The sequence below is a fragment of the Fistularia commersonii genome, chromosome 16 (assembly GCF_037954325.1).
Source record: "Fistularia commersonii isolate RoL2024-O1a breed Wild chromosome 16, RoL_Fcom_v1.0, whole genome shotgun sequence".
In the NCBI taxonomy this organism is placed as follows: Eukaryota; Metazoa; Chordata; class Actinopteri; order Syngnathiformes; family Fistulariidae; genus Fistularia; species Fistularia commersonii.
The window spans coordinates 999,638-1,023,118 of NC_141299.1; the positions used below are offsets into that span (position 1 = coordinate 999,638).

The 23,481-nt window shown below is 46.9% G+C and overlaps 1 protein-coding gene and 1 long non-coding RNA gene across 2 annotated transcripts in view; both read right to left on the reverse strand.

Moving 5' to 3' along the window:
• cachd1 (cache domain containing 1) overlaps window positions 1-11,142 on the reverse strand; it is a 101,085-nt gene extending 89,943 nt beyond the window's left edge. The window contains exon 1 of the mRNA XM_086161776.1: window positions 10,590-11,142. Within this exon, the coding sequence (XP_086017902.1) occupies window positions 10,590-10,847 (258 nt within the window). The 5' untranslated portion in view covers window positions 10,848-11,142. The remainder of the gene's footprint in view (window positions 1-10,589) is intronic.
• Window positions 11,143-14,099: 2,957 nt separating this feature from the next.
• Window positions 14,100-23,472, reverse strand: LOC147225483 (uncharacterized). The gene is made up of 3 exons (XR_015107276.1): window positions 23,067-23,472; window positions 22,846-22,943; window positions 14,100-14,163 (listed from the first exon to the last, which is right to left on the reverse strand). It is a non-coding gene; the product is annotated as an uncharacterized LOC147225483 (long non-coding RNA).
• Between the last annotated feature and the right edge of the window lie 9 nt (window positions 23,473-23,481).

Genomic DNA, 23,481 nt, shown 5'->3' on the forward strand with positions numbered 1-23,481 from the left:
AGCTCATTGAGTGTGTGTGTGTGTGTGTGTGTGTGTGTGTGTGTGTGTGTGTGTGTGTGTGTGCGTGCGTGTGCGTGTGTGGCTTCATTTCAACTGCCTTTGACTGTTCACTTGCTGGGTGCAGTCACTGTGGTTAGATGAAGAGATGTGTCGAAACAGCAAGATCCACTGTGACAAGACAGTCCAACGGGACACAGGACACAACCAGGGAGTCAAAATTTGAGATGAGTTATCATGAGGCTGAGGGGAGTTTTACTTATACGAGGAGCAGCTCGACCCCGACTACCAAGCTGGAGTACTTTCAGCGAGCACGTCGAGGATCCTTGTTGATTCTGGCCCCTAAATAGTTCCATGTGCAGACGGCTATGTTTTGAAAATGACCTCCCTCCACAGTAGACCCTAGGGAATGCCACAGACGTGGTAGTCACTTGCCAGGCTAGCAGTTGGCGCTGTGATTTCTTGACAAGCTACAACGCATGCATGGCCAGGACACTTCCTGTATTAGCGCAATAACAAACGGAGGAACTACAGCGAGCGTGAACATCAACAATGGCGAGCAATCAAGTATTCGGACAGATCAACAATGAGGTATTGCTCGGGACTGGGAGTCATGGCAGTCCAAGTGCTCTGGGGAACTCTCGATTACTCTGGGAACTCATGAGTAGTCTGGGGTACTCGGGGGTACTCTGGAGACCTCTGGAGTACTGTTGGAACTATCAGAACCTGTGGTGAGCTCAGGAGAACTCTGGGGTCGACTACTTTTGTCACGTTCTACCCGCCCATTGCATGACAACCGACTGCCACCTTTGTGTGCATGCCTGTTTTGCAAACTGTAACATTTTCCGGGCATCGTAAAAACTGTTCTCCTGTAGAACAACAGCCAGAGCACAACTGAAGTTTTGTTACTTCAGTCCTTTTGTACATATTTTGTAAACAAAGGGCCTTAAAATCATCAACTTGTCCACTTGCAGGATCTCTTGGGAAATTTAGACCCTTGCAACTGCGTGTTTGGGGAGTTAGAACTGCTTGGCTTCACAGACTCCTGCCAACCCCAACTGATACATTTCTAGGAAACCCCCCAGTCTGTTAAATCTGACGAAGCCTCTGGGATGACAGGAGGACCGTCTTCAAGGAGGGAAACTCAGTCTTATTTGCCACAATAAAATCTGACAACAATTGATCTGGAGGACTGAGAGCCCTCACCGACGCAAAACCACCCGTCCAGTAAACGGCTGCAGATGCGGGGATCCCATCTTTGGTAAAGAATTATAAGGAGAAGAAATAAAAAGTACAGGCTGGCCATCTACTTGTCCAACTTAAGGCCTTGGAGTGATTCAAGAATGGCAATGAACAGGAAATGAAAGTTATTCAATGTAGTGTCCCATGAAGTGATGGAATAAAGAGTGTGTGTGTGTGCGTGTGTGTGTGTGTACACAAGGTGGTGTGAGGCAGCGGGATACATGTGTGTCTCAGCTTCTCAGAGCCTGGATTCAGGCCAAAACATACAAGCAGCCCCATATTTAATGAAAACATGGCCTTTGCTCTGTTCTCTCCTGCATTGTGACGGGAAGATAAAGGTAACAGTCTGCAGAAGTGGGCCTTTTCCCCAGGTTTCCAACCGGCCAAGAATCCCAAGGATGGTTATGGACGACGTTCAAAGCTGTAAAACACTGCAGATGCTGCTGTAGGACTTTGCAGCTGTTGGCATGGCACTACCTTTTTTTTCACTCCCCTTGAAAAAAAATAATAAAATTGTAATTTCATCGCAACTTTTCCACACAAAAAAAAAGAACATATAAAAATATCGTTGTGTGGGCCAGATATCCAATCATAGGTTCATTTCCAATTCCGTTTTGCCAAAAAAAGAAGGGAGACAGTATATCTTGGGGATATTATTCATGGATGAGCCGCACACTGGGAGCAAGAACTTTTAGTAAAAGTAATGAAGTTGAAGCAGAATCAAAGCACCGTGCTTGTAACAGCGGGACTGGAAAAAGCAAGCGTTGAAACAGAGACAGAATCAAAGGGATCACAAAGCGCCGGGGAACATCATCATTCACGGCCGCACCCAAAGAGAGCACTGGAGCCGGCGTGACGGGATGCGTGAGGCGAACTAATGCATCACACCTGTAGCTCTGACAGCTGGAAACCCTCCGTAGAACTGTTGTTGAGGTTGACCCCGGCCGCTCATGGCAGCCAAATGCAAAAAATGTCTCCATGGCGACAAAGGCGTCAACGACCCTGTCCACAATTGTCCCTCAAACGGTGATCTCCAGGAGAGATCTTTTCTAGAGAAAACGAAGGAATCCGGTTCATCACAATGCCTGACTTGTGTATTTTCTATCCGACTGCAATCGAACCACAAGCCTCAACCAGCCAGTCTGGTTTCTGGCACGGCCTGAGCCGAGACCCATCCACCGGGGATCTTCACAGATGCCATCCCATCAAGAGTGGGGACGTCAACCACAGCAAAGGCTGACAAAACAAGGGTCGTTTCCATGTTCAATCCTCGTTTTTGTGCAGCTGGAGAGCAATGAGACCAATTTGCTTTGGACGATATTTACCCACCAGCCTACAAAGAAGAGTTTTCTTTTCCTGGCCTGGATGTTACACATGACGACCTCTTCGGGTTTCGTATCACTGTAAAAGAAGTACATTTCGAAGCAGTGCGTGATTAAGAGATACAGCGGACCCTCGCTACTTCCTGGTTTAGCTTTGCGCCCTTGCAACTGCGTGGACTTTTTTTTGCAATTCGGTTTTCACGATTTATTGTCTTCACCGTCTTTTGCAGTACTTGATTTTTTTTCTTTCATGATGAAATAACCATATTCTAGCTTAAGAAGATAAAAACAGAAAAAAACATAGTAAAATTAAACTACAATTAGTTTTATAAGATTAATAAAATACGAGATCTCCTTTGCTGGCATGCATTCTTGGAGGAGATGGCTTCTCTGACATGGCTCCTGACGACATCAGTGGCTTAATAGATCGGCATTCGGATCCATTGCCAGACGAGGACCTCACCGAGATGAGGCAGTCTGGCAGCGAGGAGGAGAAGCAACACGAAGAGGAAGAAATCGAAGACCGGTCTCACGTTCCAACGACTTGCAGCCATCACGAGCGCCGCAAGAGCCCGCAAAATATGTCGCAAGATTGGGACGACGATACGATTCGGTCGGTCCACTTTTGTAACTTGATCTACGGGACCGTGGCAGTTAATTTTCAACCAGGAAAAAAAGCAGAGGCAGCAACTGCCTATCACGATGTTTCTGACGAAGAAAAACACCAGTAAAGCATACGCCTGCCCCTTCAGCTGAAGATCCACAAGAACTAGAAGACACTGTGCCAACCGACAAGTACAACCGTATGCGCAGGGAGGTTTGTAAAGGGTTGAACGAGATTCGTTGTATCTATAAATACCGGCAAAATTAGCACATCTCTACTTTGCGAAAATTCACTTTTCGTGGGGGGTCTTGTAACTTAACTCCCGAAAAAGTGAAGGTCAACTGTATCGAGGCTTAAGGTAACCTTGACGCAGATCACAGGGAAGCTAGAAGAACCCAGCGAGAGGCGTGGAGACTTTGAAGCTGTGCCGCAGACGACCAAGCTGATGAATGCTGATGTCCCGGCGAACATCCTCAAACCCTTCTCCTGCCTCTGCAGCTGCTTTCGATAAAGGCGCGGAGGAAAGAACGGGGGGGAGGGAAAAACGAGAAACCGAGAGTCGGACGAAAACACACGGGGAAAAACAGCAACGAGGCGACTGGAGTAAAAAGGCAGGAGGAATCGCCGTCACCGCAGAGGGGCTGTGCCAAGCGATACAAATATTTTGGTCTTCTTACAAATGTCCTGGCCAAATGAGGAGGGAGCTAAGCATGCTAATGCTCAGATGTTAGCGCCAGAGCCACTTTGACTTTATCTTCCCACACCCACAGCTCTGAAATGGCAATCAACCTAGGAACCGGGAGGGAGGTGGGAGCCGGGAGAGCACGCCTCGGTAACAAACTGCCTCGGCTCTGTGAGAACTTAGGCACATTTCTTATGTAAATAATTGGAAAAGGAGGCTGAAATTACCATTATAAATATAAAACCCAATGGAAGCACTCTGGCCAGAGTGACGTGGATCTTTCACACAGCGATGAGTGATCTCTGCGCTCCTTGTCATTAAAATTCAAGGCTCTTCTTCCAGGTTTCCAAGCGTGGTGGGAAACGTTTCTAGAAATGCAGCTGGAAGATCCATCCAACGCCGCATGGGCAGAAACCAAACCTGGGTTTGCGACGACACCAAGAAGGGGAAGGAGTCTAAAACTCAACATCCACCCCCGAAACCGAATCTAGACGGCCATGCTTCTGTTGCAAACTTCCAACAGGTTTACAAATCTAAAACCTCACAGTGTGGCCTTCAGAGAGAGTAGTTTGTGACGATACATGATTATAAACTTGAAAGAGGCCCTTCAGAATAAAACACAACTTATGTACAAGAGTATTAATTGGTTAAAAGCTACTACCGGCACCTTCTCCAGAGACATTAGCCGCTTTCGGGAAGAAAAGTTCTAAGAACACTGTTCTAAAATAAGTCCCGCTAGAATTTGTTCCAGGAAGTAGCCTCCTCCCGGGGGAACCTGTTTAGTTTTGCATTCCTACAGGCGGTGAGGGACCAAAGTAGGGATTGTTGTGATGCAAGTGTCTTAAGCTGGGGCTCCACTCTTACAAACAAGCCACTGAAGAAGAAGAAAAAACGGGCACGGACAACATGGAGGTGGAAGCTGCCCTAGCGTTCTTTGAATAATAACCTTGAACTATCAGATGGTTGGAGTGTTTTTATCTTCTTCCTGCACTGCTTCGCCGTGTGAAGAACCTAGTTAGCCCTGAGCTAACTCCAGACTTATTCTGGCCAGAATGTAGATATTCCTCTGCAGGCCCTGGAAACCCTTCTGAGGCTCGGCAGGCCAGAAGACCTTGGACCTCTTTGTGACTACATTCCTTGCTGCTTCTGTCCACTTTGTCCCAAGAAAACATCTGACCAGCGGCCGAGATAGCTTAAAAATGCGCTCTGCAAGAAGTGTCTCCTACATACAGTAAAACATTTATTGCACAGAAGCAATGGATCTTTTAATTGTCTCTCTACATTTGCATGCATATTTATTGATACCAAAGCTCTTACGCGCTGTGACAAGAGTTTCCCCAATGGGATCAAAAAAGTTTATCTTGTCTTAACTATTGCACATACGGGGAACTATTGCAGATGACGACTCCACCAACAGCCAACTGACACCAAGTGTCTGACACTCTGGGACTATGCAAAGACCCTTCCTCAGAGTAGGAGCTAAAATGGTTCTAGAAGGTGAGGTCCACAGTTCCTCTGCGGTCCCGGTGCAACAAGAAACAGAGCGGAGTTGTGGGGGACGGTGTCATGGTATGCTCAAGTGCGACTGGAAGCAAGAACAAAGAAGAAAATAACATGGCGTCCGTAGAAGCAGGGAAAACAACTGCCCATCCAGTTCTCAAAAACGGAACTTCGATGTGAACAATCATGGGAAGTACATGAGCAATGACGGTTGCCCGTGTTTGAAACCGATGTAGCTGTTGGCATACTTAACCTTTGCATATATGAGCCTTAAGTGGACTCGTTCCTCCAACAACACTGCCGACAAGCTTTCATGACTGTGGTTTGGTTGGTGTCCTACACGGTGATGAGGATGTGTTGGAGAGCCTCCTAGATAAAGTGCAGATAACTCACCGTGCTTTAGCAACACCATGACTGTGGGAAATGGGAGTTTATGGTCAATGCACGCATTTGACTCATTTATTTTAAGACAATCAGACCTTTTAAGATGCTCTCGCAGGTCCCAGAAAATTACGTGGCGGGCCACATTTGGCCCGCGGGCCTTGAGTTTGACACGTCTTGTGTGGGAGAGGTGATTGAAAGAACATCTATCTCAGGTCCACGGTTGCTGACTGAGCCTGTGTGCCTTCACAAAGCAAAAGAGATGCTACTATTATCATCCATTTACAAGTAAGAACTAATTCCAGAAAGACGAGCGGTGACAGACAGCGTTAGCAAGCCAATGATGTGCAAGAGGTAAGAACAGATCCAGGTAGGCAGACAGGGCTTGAAAAGGTTTGAAAGGTGTTAAAAAAATGAAGCTCTGAGAGGACTGCAGCTGGAAATGATGTAAAATGTGTAAAACATTAGCTCTGCTCTTCTGCCGTGCTCACATTTTAGAGGGTATAATTCATGTTTAATGATGTATCACTTCAATATTTCATGACCCGACCAAACTGCAGTTTGACCGGGAATAAAAACGGCCCCGGCACATCATGAATACTGTAAGGACACGGGGGCCAATCAGAGAAGACTGAGGAATGATGGCAAGGGAACCTTGTCAGAGGTGACATCGCTAACCTTCTGACACTCCACCACGTGACTGTTACAACTCCCCGGCGATTAATTCTGCAAAGCCTGCGTAAAAACAACAAGGAAAGGTCCAGCTGCACGTCCACGGTTTTCGATAAAATCTCAGAATCGGCGTTGAGCCTTGAATCCGAAAATGATCCGAGGCTACCTGAAAAAAATTGTCCATGTGAAACATTTATTCTGAAGTGCTAGAATTTTCCGCGTTGTCTTCTTTGGCCTGCTCCCTTCAGGGGTTGTCACAGCCAATCATCTTCCATCATCTGGCCTCTTCCCCTGCATCCTCAAACCCCCTCTCAGCTCTTCCTCCGGACCTCCTGCCTGGGGGCTCCAACCTCAGCATCCTAATACCCAGACCACTCATGTCCAACCTTTATCCTCCTCCCTCCCAACGAGAATCTCTACATCTTCAGCCCTGCTGCCTCATGTCTTCTCTGGATTTCTCATTACAGAAAGCGAACCGTGTCGATTGGTGGGTTTTTCAAGTCATTGTCTCCACATCTGGCCGACCTTTGATCCGCTTCCCTTTTTTTTCGTCCGCTGTCATTGACATAGAGAAGGTGCATCAAAGAAGAGCCTGGAGAAACGGGAAAATCCAACCGGCTTGAAACTAGGAAACGCCAATCCACCCTCCTGTCCCCTGATAATTGAGTAATTCAATGACAGATTGAACAAGGTTGACCCGGTGACTCGGAGGCAAGCCTCGAATTTCACATCTGCCACAGAATGAGGGGTGGAGCGGAGAAGACTAGGATTACATCTAAAACCGAGCTGTGTGGATGCTCACTCCGTAAACAAAGCCCCTTAGATCCCGTCTAGAGTGGAGCGAGCTACGAATGCCGATTTGCTAACCTCCTGAATCATTGTTTATTAGGCAAAAAACTTAAAGGGAGCAGAGAAAAAAAAAAAATCAAGGGTCAGGGGGTGGGGGTAAAAAGGAAAACAAAAAAAAAAAACACTGCTTTCAGAAACAGCAGGGAAGGGGATTCAAAGGGAAGACAGATAAGAAATGAAAAGCTGAGAAGATAAATCAGAGTCAAGCCACATCTGAGGTCCCGAACAGGTGGCCACACAGGCAGGGCGGTTGTTTGCACAGCCAGAGTCGGGCTGCTAGGGTTGAAATCCCTTCATGCAAATCTATACCGCACCGACGTAGCCCAGGTCAGTTCAATTTTGTGTCCCTTCAGTTTCCCTGTATACACATATGAATTAATCCTTGTGGCATCTGGACTTGATTGTCTGAAACATTTGAAGGGGAACCTTCTGCATGTTACACCACAACAGGTTCCCCACCAAGTGCAGATACCTCCGGTCGATAATTGTATGCATCGCCCATTTGGAGCTGCAACGCAAGGAGCAAATTATACCATCGGGAGAAACGGTATTCTCAAAGACCGCGGCGTGGAATCAAACCGTCGCCTTTCTGAGAAGCAGTCAAGGGCCTCTAGCGGCTAAGGTGAACTAAAAGCTACCATGGCTGGATTAATCTGTCCACCATCCAACAGCTTTTTTTTTAGGCATCGACACGGAGTTCAGTCCAAGAAGGGGAACAGGAGATGCCGATCTGTTCTAGTAGTCACAAGCTTTCACCGAAGGTCACATAATCCAAAGCTCCAGGCAAACCAGCTTGTGGGTTTACCCAAGAATTTTCACGCATTGCTCCCAATGTGACATCCGGCAAACATGTTCATGGGAAGCCAGTATCCCGAGGCTTTTAGCGGTGCTGCTTTCAGAAGGACATGACGAGGCTTTATCAATAAAGCTGTGGTTTTTTGTCCTCCAGCCATGCGTGATTGCTCCAAGCATCTGCATGTCCTTCAGAGGAGGAGCCCCCCCCCCCCCCCCCCCCCCCGTGTTTGGTTATGCCCCAGGTTAGAAAGCAGCCGAGATAGGAGCCTGTGGCTTCACTCGGGAGCTGATCAGAGTCTTCCATGCTGTCTGCAAACCCTCTAAATAAGTGTACTGTGATTAAAAGTACTCTTACTACTTTACACTGTTTCCTTCCAGTAGATAGGTCCTGGTGTATCCAACTAGCTGCTACACTAGCATGTGCGCTGTGCACCTTCACCAACCAGCACATCAACATATTTCTGCACTCACTGCATTGTCTGGAAATTAATTAACCTGGAAGTTAAATGCCTAATTTTGTGGTACACACACACACACACACACACACACACACACACACACACACACACACACACACACACACACTAGTTCTTCACTAAAAATCACCAATGTAACCATTTCCTGATAATGCTATCAGATAGCAGCACATTGTCGCAGTGCTAAGGTCCCTGGATGGATTCCCTTCCTGCGTGGAGTTTCCATGTTCTCCCTGTGTCTGCATGGGGTTCCTCAGGGTTCTCAAGAGTTCCTCCCGCAGTCCAAACACATGCAGGAGGTCCACTGGAGACCCTACATTGTCCAGATAAGTGAATGAGAGGGTGAATGCTTACATGTCTCTACATGAAGTGTGAATGAGAGGATGAATGGTCTCACTATAATGTATGGATGAGGGGGTATATCTTTAAATGCCTCGACAAGACAAGGTGTGTGGTTGTATGTCTCTATGACCTGAATGAGAGGGTGAATATTTGTTTGTCTATTTGACATGTGAATGACAGGGTGAATCATTAAATGTCTCTATTTGATCTATGAATGAGGATGAATCTTTAAATGTCTCCATGGCATGAATACCAGGGTGAATCGTTGTCTTATTATGACATGAATGAGAAAGTGAATAGCTGTATGTTTATATGGTGTGTAAATGAGAGGGTGAATCTTTAAATGCCTCTTTATGAAATTTGAATGAGAGAGTGAATTTGTAATGTCTGTAACATGTGAATAAGAGGGTGAACGGCTGCAAGTCTACATGACATGTAAATGAGAGGGTGAATCTTTAAATGTCTAAGTGTGAATGAGAGGGTGAATGGCTGCATGTTTACATGACATATGGATGAGAGGGTGAATCTTTAAATGTCTCTATAGCATGTGTGAGTGGGAGGGTGAATGCTTCCAGTCCGAGTGCAGCCTCCTGTTACCCCGCCTTGCTGCCGAGGGAATCAGGGTTCAACCAGGTGCAATAAAGCAAAGGGGTAGAAAGGAGAGGGCAAATGGAAGGAGGGGCAGAAAAGGGAGCCCACGGACAGGAGGCAGACCGAAGGAGGCCCTCAGAGGCCTCGGGAGAACAACAACATTTGGTGCCGCTGTGTCCAAGGAGCTTCTCCCAAGTGCTTCGCACCCCCACCCAGCCCAAACACCACCCCCTGCACCTCCTGCCTTTTGGCCAGCCCGTCCCGCAGGCACGTGAAGGCGAAAAACACACAGACGATTGGGGCCGGAGCTCCCGTTCGTGAACGTACCAGGTGAAACATCAGCAGTATCAGCCCCCGCCCTCCTTCTGCCGCAGCGTTTGTCCAACCCGACAAGCTGAAGCCCCCAGAAGAAGTAGATATACGAGATAAGACGGCAAAACTGGGGCGTCGCGGGTGTTTTCCATGAAGAAGCCAAACATCTCCCTTTGTCTGGGAGCCGTCAGAGAACCCAAGGTTTGCTCCTCAGACAGCGGAACTTCGATTCCAGAAGCGACACGATGACCAATTGACCCATCAGCTCACTGATTAAAGGATCAATGGAGGAGCAGGAGGATCTACTCAAAGCAGATGTGTCTCCATGGGGGTCACACTGGGTTTTATATTCACCCCTGAGGAGAACGGGGAGAACATTGAGGACCCCTCCAGAATCCCCATCAAAAGAAAGCTACACCTCCACCGAGGCTGTCCATGATAACACACCCGGTGGGGTTGGGGTCCCTGCAGGAGCCTCACACCAGTTTCACGAGCGCTTCTGACCCGAGGAGGGTGACCATGATTCTGCTAAGGTGGACCTGATAGTAATATCTCAAACGGAGGATGAAGCTCTATCAATCTCTTGCAGTGAGGGTGATGGAGAAGGTCTGAGGGTCTACTTCACGTCTCGGGGCCCCTGATCTTACTGGGTTCCTCCTCCACCTCCCCCCCCTCCTCCTCTAGAACTTTGATCCTCCCCGAGATAAATTACCATGAAAATAGAAACCTCCAGCGGGTGGAGGTCCGGGACCAACTTCAGAATGGGGGTGGGGAGACACATCCACCAAACACCTTCTCAAGAAGCTCATTAAAACAATCCATACCTGCATGGTAAAGACCCCCAGCTCCTGCGTGGAAAGCTTCTTCATCTGCTCGGCGAGAACTTGCGCTTCTTCCAGGATGGAGAACTCCGTCTCCGCGGCGCAGCAGTATCCACAGGCGAGGGCCGAGCAGAGCAGAGCCAGCCCCCAGCGGAGGAGCCCCCGGCGGAGGAGCCCCCCGCCGCCGGACCCCGCTGGAGCTCCGACCCGGGCAGCGGCGCCCTTCGACGGCGGAGCTCCCTGCGGCGTCCGCCCCGCCATGACGGCCGTAGAATCCGGTCCGCTCAACAAAAACAAGTAAAATATAAACTTAAAAAATAAAAAAAAAGGAGTGAAAGTACTTTTTCTGTCTTTTTTCACAACTTCTCCGCGTTGAGTGGCCTTCCGCCCCGGCGAGAGTCCTCCGAGTCCCCGCCGAACATCGCACTTCCCCCGGGTCTCTGCAGAGGAAGGAGTCGGTCCATGCGTCCGGACGAGCCGCCTTCTTTCTTCTCCTGAGAGCACTTCGGTCGTGTCCCCTCCTCCTCTGCAACTCCTGGAAGTCTGGCGGAGTGTGTCTGGGTGTGTGTGCAGTTTGAGTGTGACGGAGATCCTTCACAATGGGGGTGAAGCGGGAGGCGTGGAAAGAGTCGTACCGGCGCCCGGATCTCTGGATCAATGGATCAGGCTCCGGTGATGCGTTCAAGTGTGACTGGGAAATGTCGCAGAAAGCGACCCCGTCAAGGTTTGCCACTCACCTTCGGACGGATGTAGAGTAGAACAGAGATACTTCATTAATCCCAAAATAAATTAAGGTAAAAGGAATGAAAACCTTTATTCCGTACATAAAAAAATACACTATACATGTTAATGCAGTAATATTATTCCAGTTCGCGTGTATCTAAACGTGTCTGAAATGGGGTGTAGGAATTACCCAGGTACCAAAAATGAGCAATCGTAAAAACAGGAAGTCCCCCCTCTCCCCCCGTGAAGAAATCCTAGAAAAAAAAAAGAAAAAAAAGTAAATACCTGCTTAAAAAAAAATAACATTATAAATAGCAGGAAACAGTAGCAGGGAAAGTGGTGAAGTGATAAAGTTCTCTTCGGTACAATTATTTTCTTGAAATTATTCAATGTGTTTGTTTTTCGTAAATATTTACGAAAACTAAATCACGGTATCTGCCTGTTTTAGAAGATGTTACTGCATACCAAATGTCCTGTTACCTTTTGAATTCCCGCTCCTCTTCATGTTTTACTTCCTGCCTCACCTGTAAGCGATGGCTTCCTGTCTGCGGCCAGCCAATCGGCTCCTAGCTCGCCTCTATCTCCCCTCCGCTATTGGTCAGTTTCATCTGCGCTATTTTACACTCCTGTGACCCGTTTAGACAACGTGATTAAATGAGTCTCAAGGTCCTCGGTTCGATTCCGGGTCTCCATGGTCTCCCCATGTCTGCGTGGGTTCTCCGCTTTCCAAAAAACTACATTGGAGATCCTAAATTATCTGGAAGTGTGATTGAGAGGGTGAACATGCAGAAGACACACCCACGATTCTCCACAAAGCCCAGATGCAGTTAAAGTCCCTAATGCGCTTCATCCCAAATAGCAGTGACTGGGTTGTGCAGGAATAACATCGCACGCATCTGCACGCATACATCTCCACCATCTTGAAAGTTATTGCTTCAAATCCAGTTATTTTGACCGTAAGTTCATGTATGTAAAAGAGGTCCATGTCAAAAGGTCGCTGCCTTTTACGATGCCATGGTTGCAGAGTCCACTTCTGAACTTTTTTGACAAAGATGGTGCTGTTTTCGGAAGTTTTACATCCAAGTTGGATCAGCCTGTTGTGTGTTTTCCACTTTAAAATCCAAATCCAGACCTCCATGTGTTATTACATTTGATTTCAATTGACCAATTTTGTGTGATTTGTTGTCAGCACATTCAACTATGTAAAAAATGAATTTCATTCATTCAGATCTAGGATGTGTTATTTTAGAGCTCCCTTAATTTTTTGGAGCAGTGCACTTACTTTCTATGCATGTCTATACCTACACACAAATATTAAACCCCTTTTTTCCCAAAATAAAATTTGCTCTCACTGTCTAGAGTCAAGTAATAATTACATTACTGTCATTTGGCAGATGCTTTTGTCCAAAGCAACTTACAATAATGACGCTATATTGATCCATTTCCTGCGGAAAAACTGTGATGTTTGGTTTGTTGTTAGTCCATTTCCTTAAATTAATGTGAAATTTTCCCAAACACAACACAAAGTCCTTTTCCTTGGTGTGGTCTTCATAATAAAGAAAAATGTCCTTATCCTGCCGATGGAGTGAGAATCCAGTTCTCTCGATAAAGGCTCGTACATTTGACCAGAATAGTTGTGAGTAAAAGCAATAGTAAAATAAATGTAAAATAGATAATACTTGTATTCCACAGAAATCATCAATATCAGTCTTAAATCTTTCTATAGTAGATTAATTCGAAAGGGGACAATGCAATTTCATAAAACACATGAATAAAGCATGAATAAAAAAAAGCCAGAATTTCTAATGTATTTTTTTTTCTTTTTGGCTGGGTATATTTCATGTGTGATTTTGTAAGATACTTCCTTGATTTTATTGTCTTCTTTATTGTCTTCTTCTTTGTTCCTTTCGTCGGTCGCGCTTCAGCACACTGCGCAACAGGCCTATGCTGGTACTGCTCCATTGCTCATCACCTGTGAGTTCCCCGAGAACGTAAATAACATAAACGAGCCCTTGGGGGTTCAGGTCTTGCTAACAAACACCTCATCAGGCAGGGATTACCTTCATTCAGTGCCAAGTGACAATATCCTGTGTTCCCTTAAGATACAAATGGAATTCATTATGGAAATAGGTTCGTATGTTGATTTTTTTCCCCATCTTAATTTTCTACATTTAAAATAGCAGAAAAATGAATTTGCTCCATGCATTGCGATTATATTCACGTGAAATATCACGCGCTCACCCTGTCATGCTTTGCTAACATTTCATGCTAAATTTCCATAGAAAGCATCTTCGGTCTGGGTTCACCACTGGTTTGCTTAGGGCCCCTAATGATTATTAAAAAAAATATACAAAATAAGCAAAAGCATAAAATGATGTCACAAGAGATAGGAACACCACACCAGTATCTGATTTTTTTTTCTCATTTCAAGGATAACATTTTCTCGAATCACGAAAAAAAATCTGTATTTTAAGGGGCCCTTGTAAATGTTCAGGCCCAAAAGTAGACGAGCTGGTCTTCTATGATGTCTTCACATCCTCAGATGAGACTGTGCCCACGTGCAACAGCCTTGTTTCTCCTGTCTGGGTTCAAACATTGAGCAGATGTTGCTTTGGTTCGATGCTCTCACATAGAAACACCTACGAGGCGTGCAAAGAAGAACCGCAATAAAACCCAGACACCTGACAAAACACGAGGAGAATCAGAGGACGTTCTCACCTCGTTTCTGCAGAATATTCTGCACATGAAAGCTTTTTAGCAACCAGGCCTGTGGACGACTGCGAGCGGAAAGGTTCCTTCAGGTCTTTGAGAAATCCATGCCTTATTTTCACCACAGCAGCTCCGGCATCGGCCGCTGTGAGAAAGCACAGACATGTGCCGTTGGGTTTTAGATAACCCTGTGCAAAAAAAAAAGAAATCAAATAGATAAAATAAAAATGTTTTGACTGAGACTTCGTTGACCCCGGAGTCCTGTTATTTTCAAGGCCGATGGAGCCTCTGCGGCTGCAGAGTACATGTGATTTGCAGCTGTATGGCGGCGCTTTCCCAGCACATCTCTGCAACTTCTTTTACCCTCGGGGGATGAAGCCCCCTCTTGCAGGGTCTCTTATGAACAAATTTATGCTTCACAAGTTGTTAAAATGCGCTGAATTTGCTTCTCAAGGCCGGTGATTCATGTTCCCACGATTGACTGTTTAAGACACTTGTCAAAGGACAGACGCTACTTTATCAGCTGTAGGTTTTCAACAAACAGTGGATCCTTGCTACTTTGCAATTCAACTTTTGCACTGTTGCAGATGTGTTTTTCTCAATTTGGTTCTCACAATTCAACTTTCTGAAAGAGTTCAAAGCATGTGAAAACATTGTTTTTTGCACCAGATTGCAAGACTGACTTCATTCACAAGTCAGGGTCTCCATGAAACTCATGCATGTGTTTGGAACCCCGAGGAAATCAACACAGACACGTGGAAAACATGGAGGATCCACAAAGGAGCGGCCTCCAACCATGAACCCTTTACTACACCACTGTGCTGCCCTCAATAAAACAAATTTACAAGTAAAAGCAATAGTTTGCGAAACCTTTTTTTTGCATCCACTATAAAGCAACGAAAGTACAAAAGCGGTCTGATGTGAAGCTGCTCTGTGTCATGATTTCGGAGGTGATGCCTGAACGCAAGGACACTCAGGAGGTAAGGCGTTTTAATTCACAAGGAAGATGAATGGAGGGCTGTGCGAGGTCCTGGTTGCTTCTGGGGTCACATCATGGGAGTCTCTGCAGCTAGCCGGTGGTGGCCCTCCCTGCTGTTAGCAAGTGGCGGCGGCCCTCTCTGTAGCTAGCGGGCGGTGGCCAGAGGCCCTCTCTGCAGCTAACGGGCGGCGGCCCTTTCTGCAGCTAGCAAGTGGCAGCCAGACGGAGTGACAGCAGCCCCCTCTGCAGCTAGTGGGCAGTGGCCAGAGGCTCCTCAAGAGTCAGCCAGAGGCAGCTAGCATACACCGATGTGGGAAGAGGCATGGTCTGGGACGTCCAATAGACTATAGGACTAAAAGAGACATTGGATTTTACTTTAGAGAAGAAGGCCCACAAAGAAGGGAGGAAGGTAATCCAGGGGAGGGGGTTCTTGTGGTAGTATCTACACTACAGCCTGGCGCCGAAGGGCTGGCAGCAAGCTCCTCAAGAGTCAGCCTGACAAGGCCTCATAATCCGCAGGTGTGCATTGCAACCCAGCTGAACTCATTCTCCTGCTCAATCAGGCTCACTGGTGAAGGACTGAGGTGAAGGGAGCTGCACACAGACACATAACCCCCGGATCCCAGCACTCTGAGTTTGATGCCGGCGGTTCAAAGCAAACATTAGCTAACTGGGATAGCACAGGAAATTGTTTTGCTAACTGTCCGAAGATCTTTCCGGTCGTTGCTCAGCGCACTTCCAGTTGCTTCACAGTCCAGGGTCTCGGTCAAAACTGCGTGGAGCTTTCCATTGGAAATTCTGCTTTTTCACACACGCAAACAACCTCTCCGAGGCCATCTGACGCCCCCATCTCCGCTACCATCACACGCTCTGAGGCTCCAACTGGCGGGCCTTTTCCTATTCGCCATGCATCAGTGACTTTTAAAAGTCCACCTCAGACGAGGCCCGGAGAAAGCGGTTGATGGATTTGTTTTTTTTTTCTTGGTGAAGGCCCAACTTGCACTCGGAGACTCGGCGTTGGAAGGCGTTCTCTTACGATGCCGCTCCAAATTGTTCCCCATGCGACGCGGCCAGAGAGGATCAAACATCCCGGTTTGTTTTCATGCACGGATAGCCGTCCAGACTCTCCAAACCATCTGATTATCTTCTGGATGAAAGGATTGCCAAATCTCTTAACAACGCAGTTCTCGGCCGTTGGACAATCCTGGAGCGACGCCTCCACCTCCGCCTCGCATTTGAAAGACAACTCTTCACCGGGGGAACGATTGCAGCTCTCCGGTCGTCTGCTGCCACCATTCAGATTCAGGAGGAGCACAAATAAGTGTTTGCCAAAGAAGCTCACAGATTCAAATGCATCGTCGGCCAGGAGATTCACGCCCTTCCCCATGCTGACTGCGTCTGATATTAAGCCCTGGCATTTTAAGATGAAATCTCAAGTAGAGTCAGATTTTAGCCCAGCTGTCTGAAAACACTTCCAATGTAGAGCACGTCTGGACCAAGATGATCTTCAAACTTTTTGCTAAGAGGGCCATATTTACTTACTTACTTAATCCTCTTCGTTCCGGGTGGAACATAAGGCCTCGACTATCTGCTTCCATCTGGTCCCGTCCTGTGCAGCATGTTGTGCCCCATGTAAGGTTTGCCATCTTCAGTTCTGAGGTCACAGTTCTCCGCTAGGTTGTTTTTGGCCTTCCTTGTTTCTTCTTTCCAGGTGGGGTCCAACTCAGGGCTACTTTAGGCAGCCAAATCACTTTCATATTTGAATACCACATCAATGAGGAAAAAGTATGTCAGGAAGAAGAGTGCACATACACTTTATAGCCAAAAGTATTTGCTCACCTGCCTTGACTCATATCCATAGGGTTCAATGTGACGTTGGTCCACCCTTTGCAGCTATAAGAGCTTAAACTCTTCTGGGAAGGCTGTCCACTAGGTTGAGGAGTGTGTTTATGGGGATTTTGGACCATTCCCCCAGAAGTGCATTTGTAAGGTTGCACACTGTAGTTGGATGAGAAGGCCTGGCTCTCAGTCTCTGCTCTAATTCATCCCAAAGGTGTTCTATGGAGTTGAGGTCAGGACTCTGTGCAGACCAGTCAAGTTCAGGCACACCAGACTCTGTCATCCCTGTCTTTATGGACCTTGCTTTGTGCATAGTCATGTTGGAAAAGGAAGGGGCCAGCTTCAAACTGTTCTCGCAAAGTTGGGAGCATGGAATTGTCCAAACTGTCTTGGTATGCTGAAGCTTTCAGAGTTCCTTTCACTGGAACCAAGGGGCCAAGCCCAGCTCCTGAAAAACAAGCAAACTTCTCACTTGGCACAATGTAGTCATGCAAGTAGTGTTTTCCTGGCAAAGGTCAAACCCAGACTCATCCATCAGATCACCAGATGGAGGAACAGGATTCATCACTCCAGAGAAGGCGTCTCCACTGCTCAAGAGTCCAGTAGCAGCGTTCTTTACATCGCTGCATCCAACGCTTTGCATTGCACTTGGTGATGTGTGGCTTGGTGCACCCGGTCAGCCATAGAAAGTCATTCTATGAAGCTCCCTGCGCACAAACTTCATGTGGCCTTCAGCTCATCTGAAGGCCACATGAAGTTTGGAGATCTGTAGAAAGTTGGAACCCCTTTGTACAATGCATCATCAGCATCTGCTGACCCCGCTCGGTCAATTTACCTACCGCTTTGTTGCTGTCGTTCCCAAACACCTCCATGTTCTTCTAATACAGCTGACAGTAGAATATTAAGGAAATTTCACAACTGGATTTGTTGCACATCCTATTACAGTTCCACGCTGGAATTCACTGAGCTCCTGAGAGCAACCCATTCTTTCACAAATATTTGTAAAAACATGCCTAGGCACTTGTTTTTATACACCTGTGGCCATGGAAGTGATTGGAACATCTGATTCCTGTTATTTGGATGGGTGAGCCAATACTTTTGGCCATACGGTGTATCTAGGTTCATTTGAAACATTACATATTATTCAATATTAAATGCTCACTATGAACTTCTAAATTCAAAACATTTGAACAGGAAAATAACACTAACAGTGATATCATTCACGGCGCCAGTAGGTGGCCCAGAGAAAATCATGGAAAAACACCAGCGAGGTGTGTGTGAAGAGATGGAGAAGTCGTTGGGGGAGATATAGTGATGAGGATCATCATCTGTGAGAAGGTGGGAGAAATTTATGGGGATTGGCTGTGGCAGACGGCGGGAACATGGACGGACGAGGCATCGGAAGAGTCGTTGGGGGCAATTTGATGGTTTTAAAAAGAGCAGCGGCTTCACTCCGGTAAAAACCACCTTCATGTGGGACAATGTAGTTCTTGCGCTTCGTTATCTGACAGTCACTGAGGACCTAGTGCTCCTTCACAAAGTGGCCCTGATGACAAAGACGATGGGAAATGTTTTAAAGATTTTCCAGCCCGAAGGACGGTGGATCTGCTGCTGGGAGCATACAACTCCAGAGGACTGTTTTCGTGGACTCGACTGGTTGGTCTTCATCGTTTCATCGTAGACATCCTTCTGGGGTCGGTCTTCCAGCGTCTTCGGACGCAAAGGTTTCCAAATTAAAGTCCATCTGGAAAAGTTCTCTTCAGAGGTATTTTTTTTGAGGCTCTGCCAAAAATAGAAGGGCATTTTTTATTTTACTTTGTCTTGAAGACGTCATAATAGATGGGGTTTGGAAGCACTGACAAATAAAAAACCCAACATGTTTGTAGCCCTTGCCCGTCGGTCATGTTTGTGGATTGATGGCACTGTTTGGAATTTGCATTTGGCTACCGTCCTATTGGTCCGATTCCCAGCTCCTCCTGTCTGCATGGAAAAAACGCTGAGCCCCTGTGGTGCTCGCTGTGTGAGTGAGTGTGAATGGGTGAATGAGTGATAGTGTGAGTGAATCTGTGAATGGGTGTGTGAATGTGTGTGTGTAAGTAAGTATGTGAGTGGGTAAGTGCATGAGTGAGTGTGTGTGTGAATGAGTGAGTGTGTGAATGTGTGAGTGTGAGTAAGTGAGTGTGTGAACGGGTGAGTGTGACAGAGTATGTGAGTGTGTGAATGGGTATGAGTTATTGTGTGATTGAGTGTGAGAATGGGTAAGTGGATGAGTGAGTGTGTGTGTGCAAATGAGTGAGTCTGTGAATGGGTGAGTGTGAGTAAGTGTGTGTGTGTGTGTGAATGGGTGAATGAGTGTGTGAATGGGTGAGTTTGTGAGTGTGAATGTGTGAGTGTGTGAATGCCATCAAATGCATGTTGAAACCTTAATTGTGTAGAAGTGGAGACCATTTATAAGCCTGTTTTAATTTTTTTCTCTCTTTTCTCACTGCATCTCTTTGCTCTTTGTATCTAAACTGGGTATTTTGTCATTCCCATGACGTACTCATAGGCACACACACACACACACACACACACACACACACACACACACACACACACACACACACACACACACACATGCCCGTGGGTAAGCAGTGTGCAGTTACATTAAAATACTCTCATACTCTCACCGCCGTGGGCTTCATATCCAAGTGTTCCTTCACAGCTCATGCGATCGTGATGGAGACATTTAATGCAACACAGAAGCCACTGTGGATCATGGCGAAGGTCTGGCACAGGCAGGACCTCCACCGCCTCTCCGCTTCCATCCATCTTCTTCCAGCCCGGCGACACTCGGCGGTCTGGGTTGGGCCATAAAAGCATTTCCCGTCTGGGCTGTTTACATCTGCAATTGCGTCTCCAAAAACTGGTCTGAACACATCTTCAAAATTCCCAGCGTTGGCACAGTTCCAACTCCAGACACTGGAAATGACATGTTTGGGACACGGAGGGAGGATTACCGATCCTTTTGCCTTGACATGATGATGACACTGTGCAAAAAAAAAAAAATAACCCAGACTGACCAGCATCCAGCTGGGCAAAAGAACCAAACCACCAAGATATTGAACTTCTCCCTTGGGTGCAGAATATGGAGATCATCTAAAGCCAGGAGGACGCAGCCAGCAGGTACAATAAAGGCTGTAAGTCACCGCGACTGCACCCACATGTTGTCAACGGCGAGCGTCGATCCACCGCCTGTGCGTGACTGCCTGACCGGCAAATGATTGATGAGCGGTTCGGGCTTGCAGACGAAACCGGAGGCCACATGAGAGGAACATGATGACGTGACCGACGTCACCCTGGGATACCTCGTCCCGACCGCCGTCTGACGCAGGAATAGGCTGGACAGATGCTGCGCCAGCGCAGCTGGGATTCCAGGGTGAAGACCAGAGTGTGCTTTTTGTCCGTCAACAGGATGTTGCTCCTTGGAGGGACGCTCAGAGGCCTACAGCTGCTCTCTCGCTGCGGGAACTCCTAGAATCATCCTAGTTCCTACTCTGAGGCTGTGTCTTTTGGGGGTTCTGTAAGAACTCATGTGGCATTGGTACTTGGTGATTGGCGGAACTCCAATGAGCAGCTCCATGAGCAGATACTTCATGTGGACAGGAGCATCTACATTTTGGCCAGCATAAGTGCAGAGTTAGCTGACAGCTAACAGCTAATGGGGTTCTTCACTTGACGAAGCAGTGCAGGGAGAAGATAAAAGCTCTCCAGCCATCTGATCGTCCATGGTTTATCAGAGCTTCACTCTTCCTGTTGTCCATATCGTCTTCCTCTTCTTCTTCTTCCTCTTCTTCTTCGGTGGTTTGTTTTGAAGTGTGGGGTTTCAGGTCCACGTCACAGATGCTTGCATCCATACTCCAGTCCCTCAGTGACTGTGGGAATGCAAAACTCAAAAAATTGGACTACTATTTTTTAACTAGAGGCTACATCCTGGAACCAAAATGGAGCTGGAAACTTCTAAGAATTGACGTTGGGTGACCCTTTTAGGAGGGGAAACTGCGAACATACACAAGATATCACTGTCTGAAACTAGTGTGTATGCTGCTGTGTCTGTTTGTTGGGATTGAATCCTGACTCCCTTTGTCACAGTTAGTCTTCTTGTGGATAACATGTTTCCGGACACAAACTGTATTTTTTGCAGTTTTGCCTTTTATGATGCAGAAACCTCATGTAGATTCCAGCCCACTGTGGGCTTTCAGCCTCGACTGAGATAAAAAATTGAGCGTGTGAGGATCGGACCAGAGGAATGGACTCAAATGATTTCTTACTACTAATACAAGTAGTCCTTACACATACATGCCAATGGCAGACTTCTTCTTTTCCTTCAGGCTTTTCCCTTCAGGGGTCACCACAGCGAACCAACCGTCTCCATCGAACCCTATTCTCTGGATCCTCCTCTCCCACACCAACTTCCTTCATATCCTCTTTCACTATTTCCATAAATCTTCTCCTTGGTCTTCCTGTTGACCTCCAATACCAGCATCCATCTGCCATTATATTCACGATCTCTCCTCTGTACATGACCCAACCATCTCAGTCTGGCTTCTCAGACCTTCTCGCCAAAACATCTAACATGTGGCGTCCCTCTGATGGACTCATTCCTGATTCTATCCATCCTGGTCACTCCCAAGGAGAACCTTAGCATCTTCATCTCTGTGACCTCCAGCTCAACCTCCTGTCTTCTGGTCATTGTCATTGTTTCAAGACCATCACAGCACTGTCTCCTCCACCTTTCCTTTCATTCTGGCTGATTGTTTTCTATCACATAGTACCCCTGACAATTTCCTCCACCTGTGCCAACCTGCTTGAACCCATTTCTTCACCTCTCTTCCACATTTTCTGTCGGTCTGGACTGTTGACCCTCGTACTTGAAATCCTCCAGCTTCTTTATCTCCACTCCCTGTAGCCTCACCGTTCCACCTGGGTTCCTCTCATTCACACACATAGATTCTGTCTTGCTGAGAATAACCTTCATTCCTCTCCTTTTCAGAGTGTATGCTCTCCACCTCTCTAAATGTTCCTCAACCTGTTCTCTGCTCTCATTACAGATCACAATGTTGTCTGAAAACATCATGGTCCATGAAGATTCCAGTCTAACCTCATTTGTCAGCCTGTCCATCACCACTGCAAACAAGAAAAGGCTCAGAGCTGATCCCTGATGGAGCCCCACCTCCACCTTGAACTTCTCTGTCACACCTACAGCACACCTTCCCACTCTTTCACAGCAAGCATACATGTATTGCTCCTATCTAACATACTTTGCTGCCACTCCAGACTTCCTCATACAATAAGGAATGGACTCAAATGATCTCCTGCTATTAATACCAGTAGCGCTAACGGTTACGTACCATAGCTGACATGCTGCATTAAAAGCTTTAATATCCATGATAGAAAAAACAACAGTGGATGCCTGGGGATATGCCGCAGTGATCAAGTGAGAAGTGATGGTGGCGTTCCAAGCTGACTACCACACATCCACCTGGATCCGGTCTATCCGTCCTCAGGTTCAATCGGATATTTTTTCTCGTCCACACGCAATTAAAACACTCCTTTCAAGCCGACTTTCTCTCCATCCCAGAGTCCCGCGTTAATCGGCCCCACCGAAACCCTTTATCTCTGTGAGCCAGGTGGCCGCGTGCGCGTGCGTCTACACCATAATTAAAATAATGCAAATGGAATAATCCCCGTAAAACAAATCCCTCTGTTTTTATTTAATGAGGAGACACTTTTTTTTTGTGTCGTGGAACATTTTGCTCCAAATGAGCCGGCGCCGTTCTCCGGGGAGAGGAGGTGTGAGGCTGATCAAAAACATCTCCGCTCACAAAGGCCTGCAGATCCGGCGGCTTTCACAAACCGATAATTGATACGCTTTTTACCTGCTGAGGCTTATTTCTTTTTCTTTCTGCGCAAAATGTATTAAGTCGCTTTTGTCATTGAGGTGATACGTATGTGGGCAGCGGTTAGCACCTGGCCTCTGGTTGAATTCCCACAGCTTTCCTTCCTGTGTGGAGATTTCCATGTTCTCCCCGTGTCTGCGTGGGCTTCCTCAGGGTTCTAAAAGTTCTCTAGTAAGCAGAAAGAATAATAGTGTTTGCAGGGTTTGGTTGTGGAGAAAGATCTCCAGATGCAAAGCAAAGGTCTCGTAAATAAACGACGCAAACAGCTTGAGAAGATGCTTGATGTGTTACCTTTAGCAAAGCTTTACTTTGGTGAATCTGATCTGTTGTAAAGGAGGTGAGTCTTCTTCTTCTTCTTCTTCTTCTTCTTCTTCTTCTTCTTCTTCTTCTTCTTCTTCTTCTTGCTGCTCCTCTCAGGGTCACCACAGCCAATCATTTGCCTCCATCTAACACTCTCTTTTCACACCAATCACATTCCTGTCCTCCTCCTCTCCATCCATAAACTTCCTTTTTGGTCATCCTTCAGACATCCTGCCTTGTAGCTCCACTACCCAGATCTTCTCCATCCTCCTCTGTCCATGTCCAAATCATCTCAGCATGACCATCTACCATGCGCTACCATGCCCTGATGGACACCTTCCTAATCCTCTCCATCCTCCTCACTTCCGAAGAGGAACCTCCACATCACCATCTCGGCCTTTTCTCT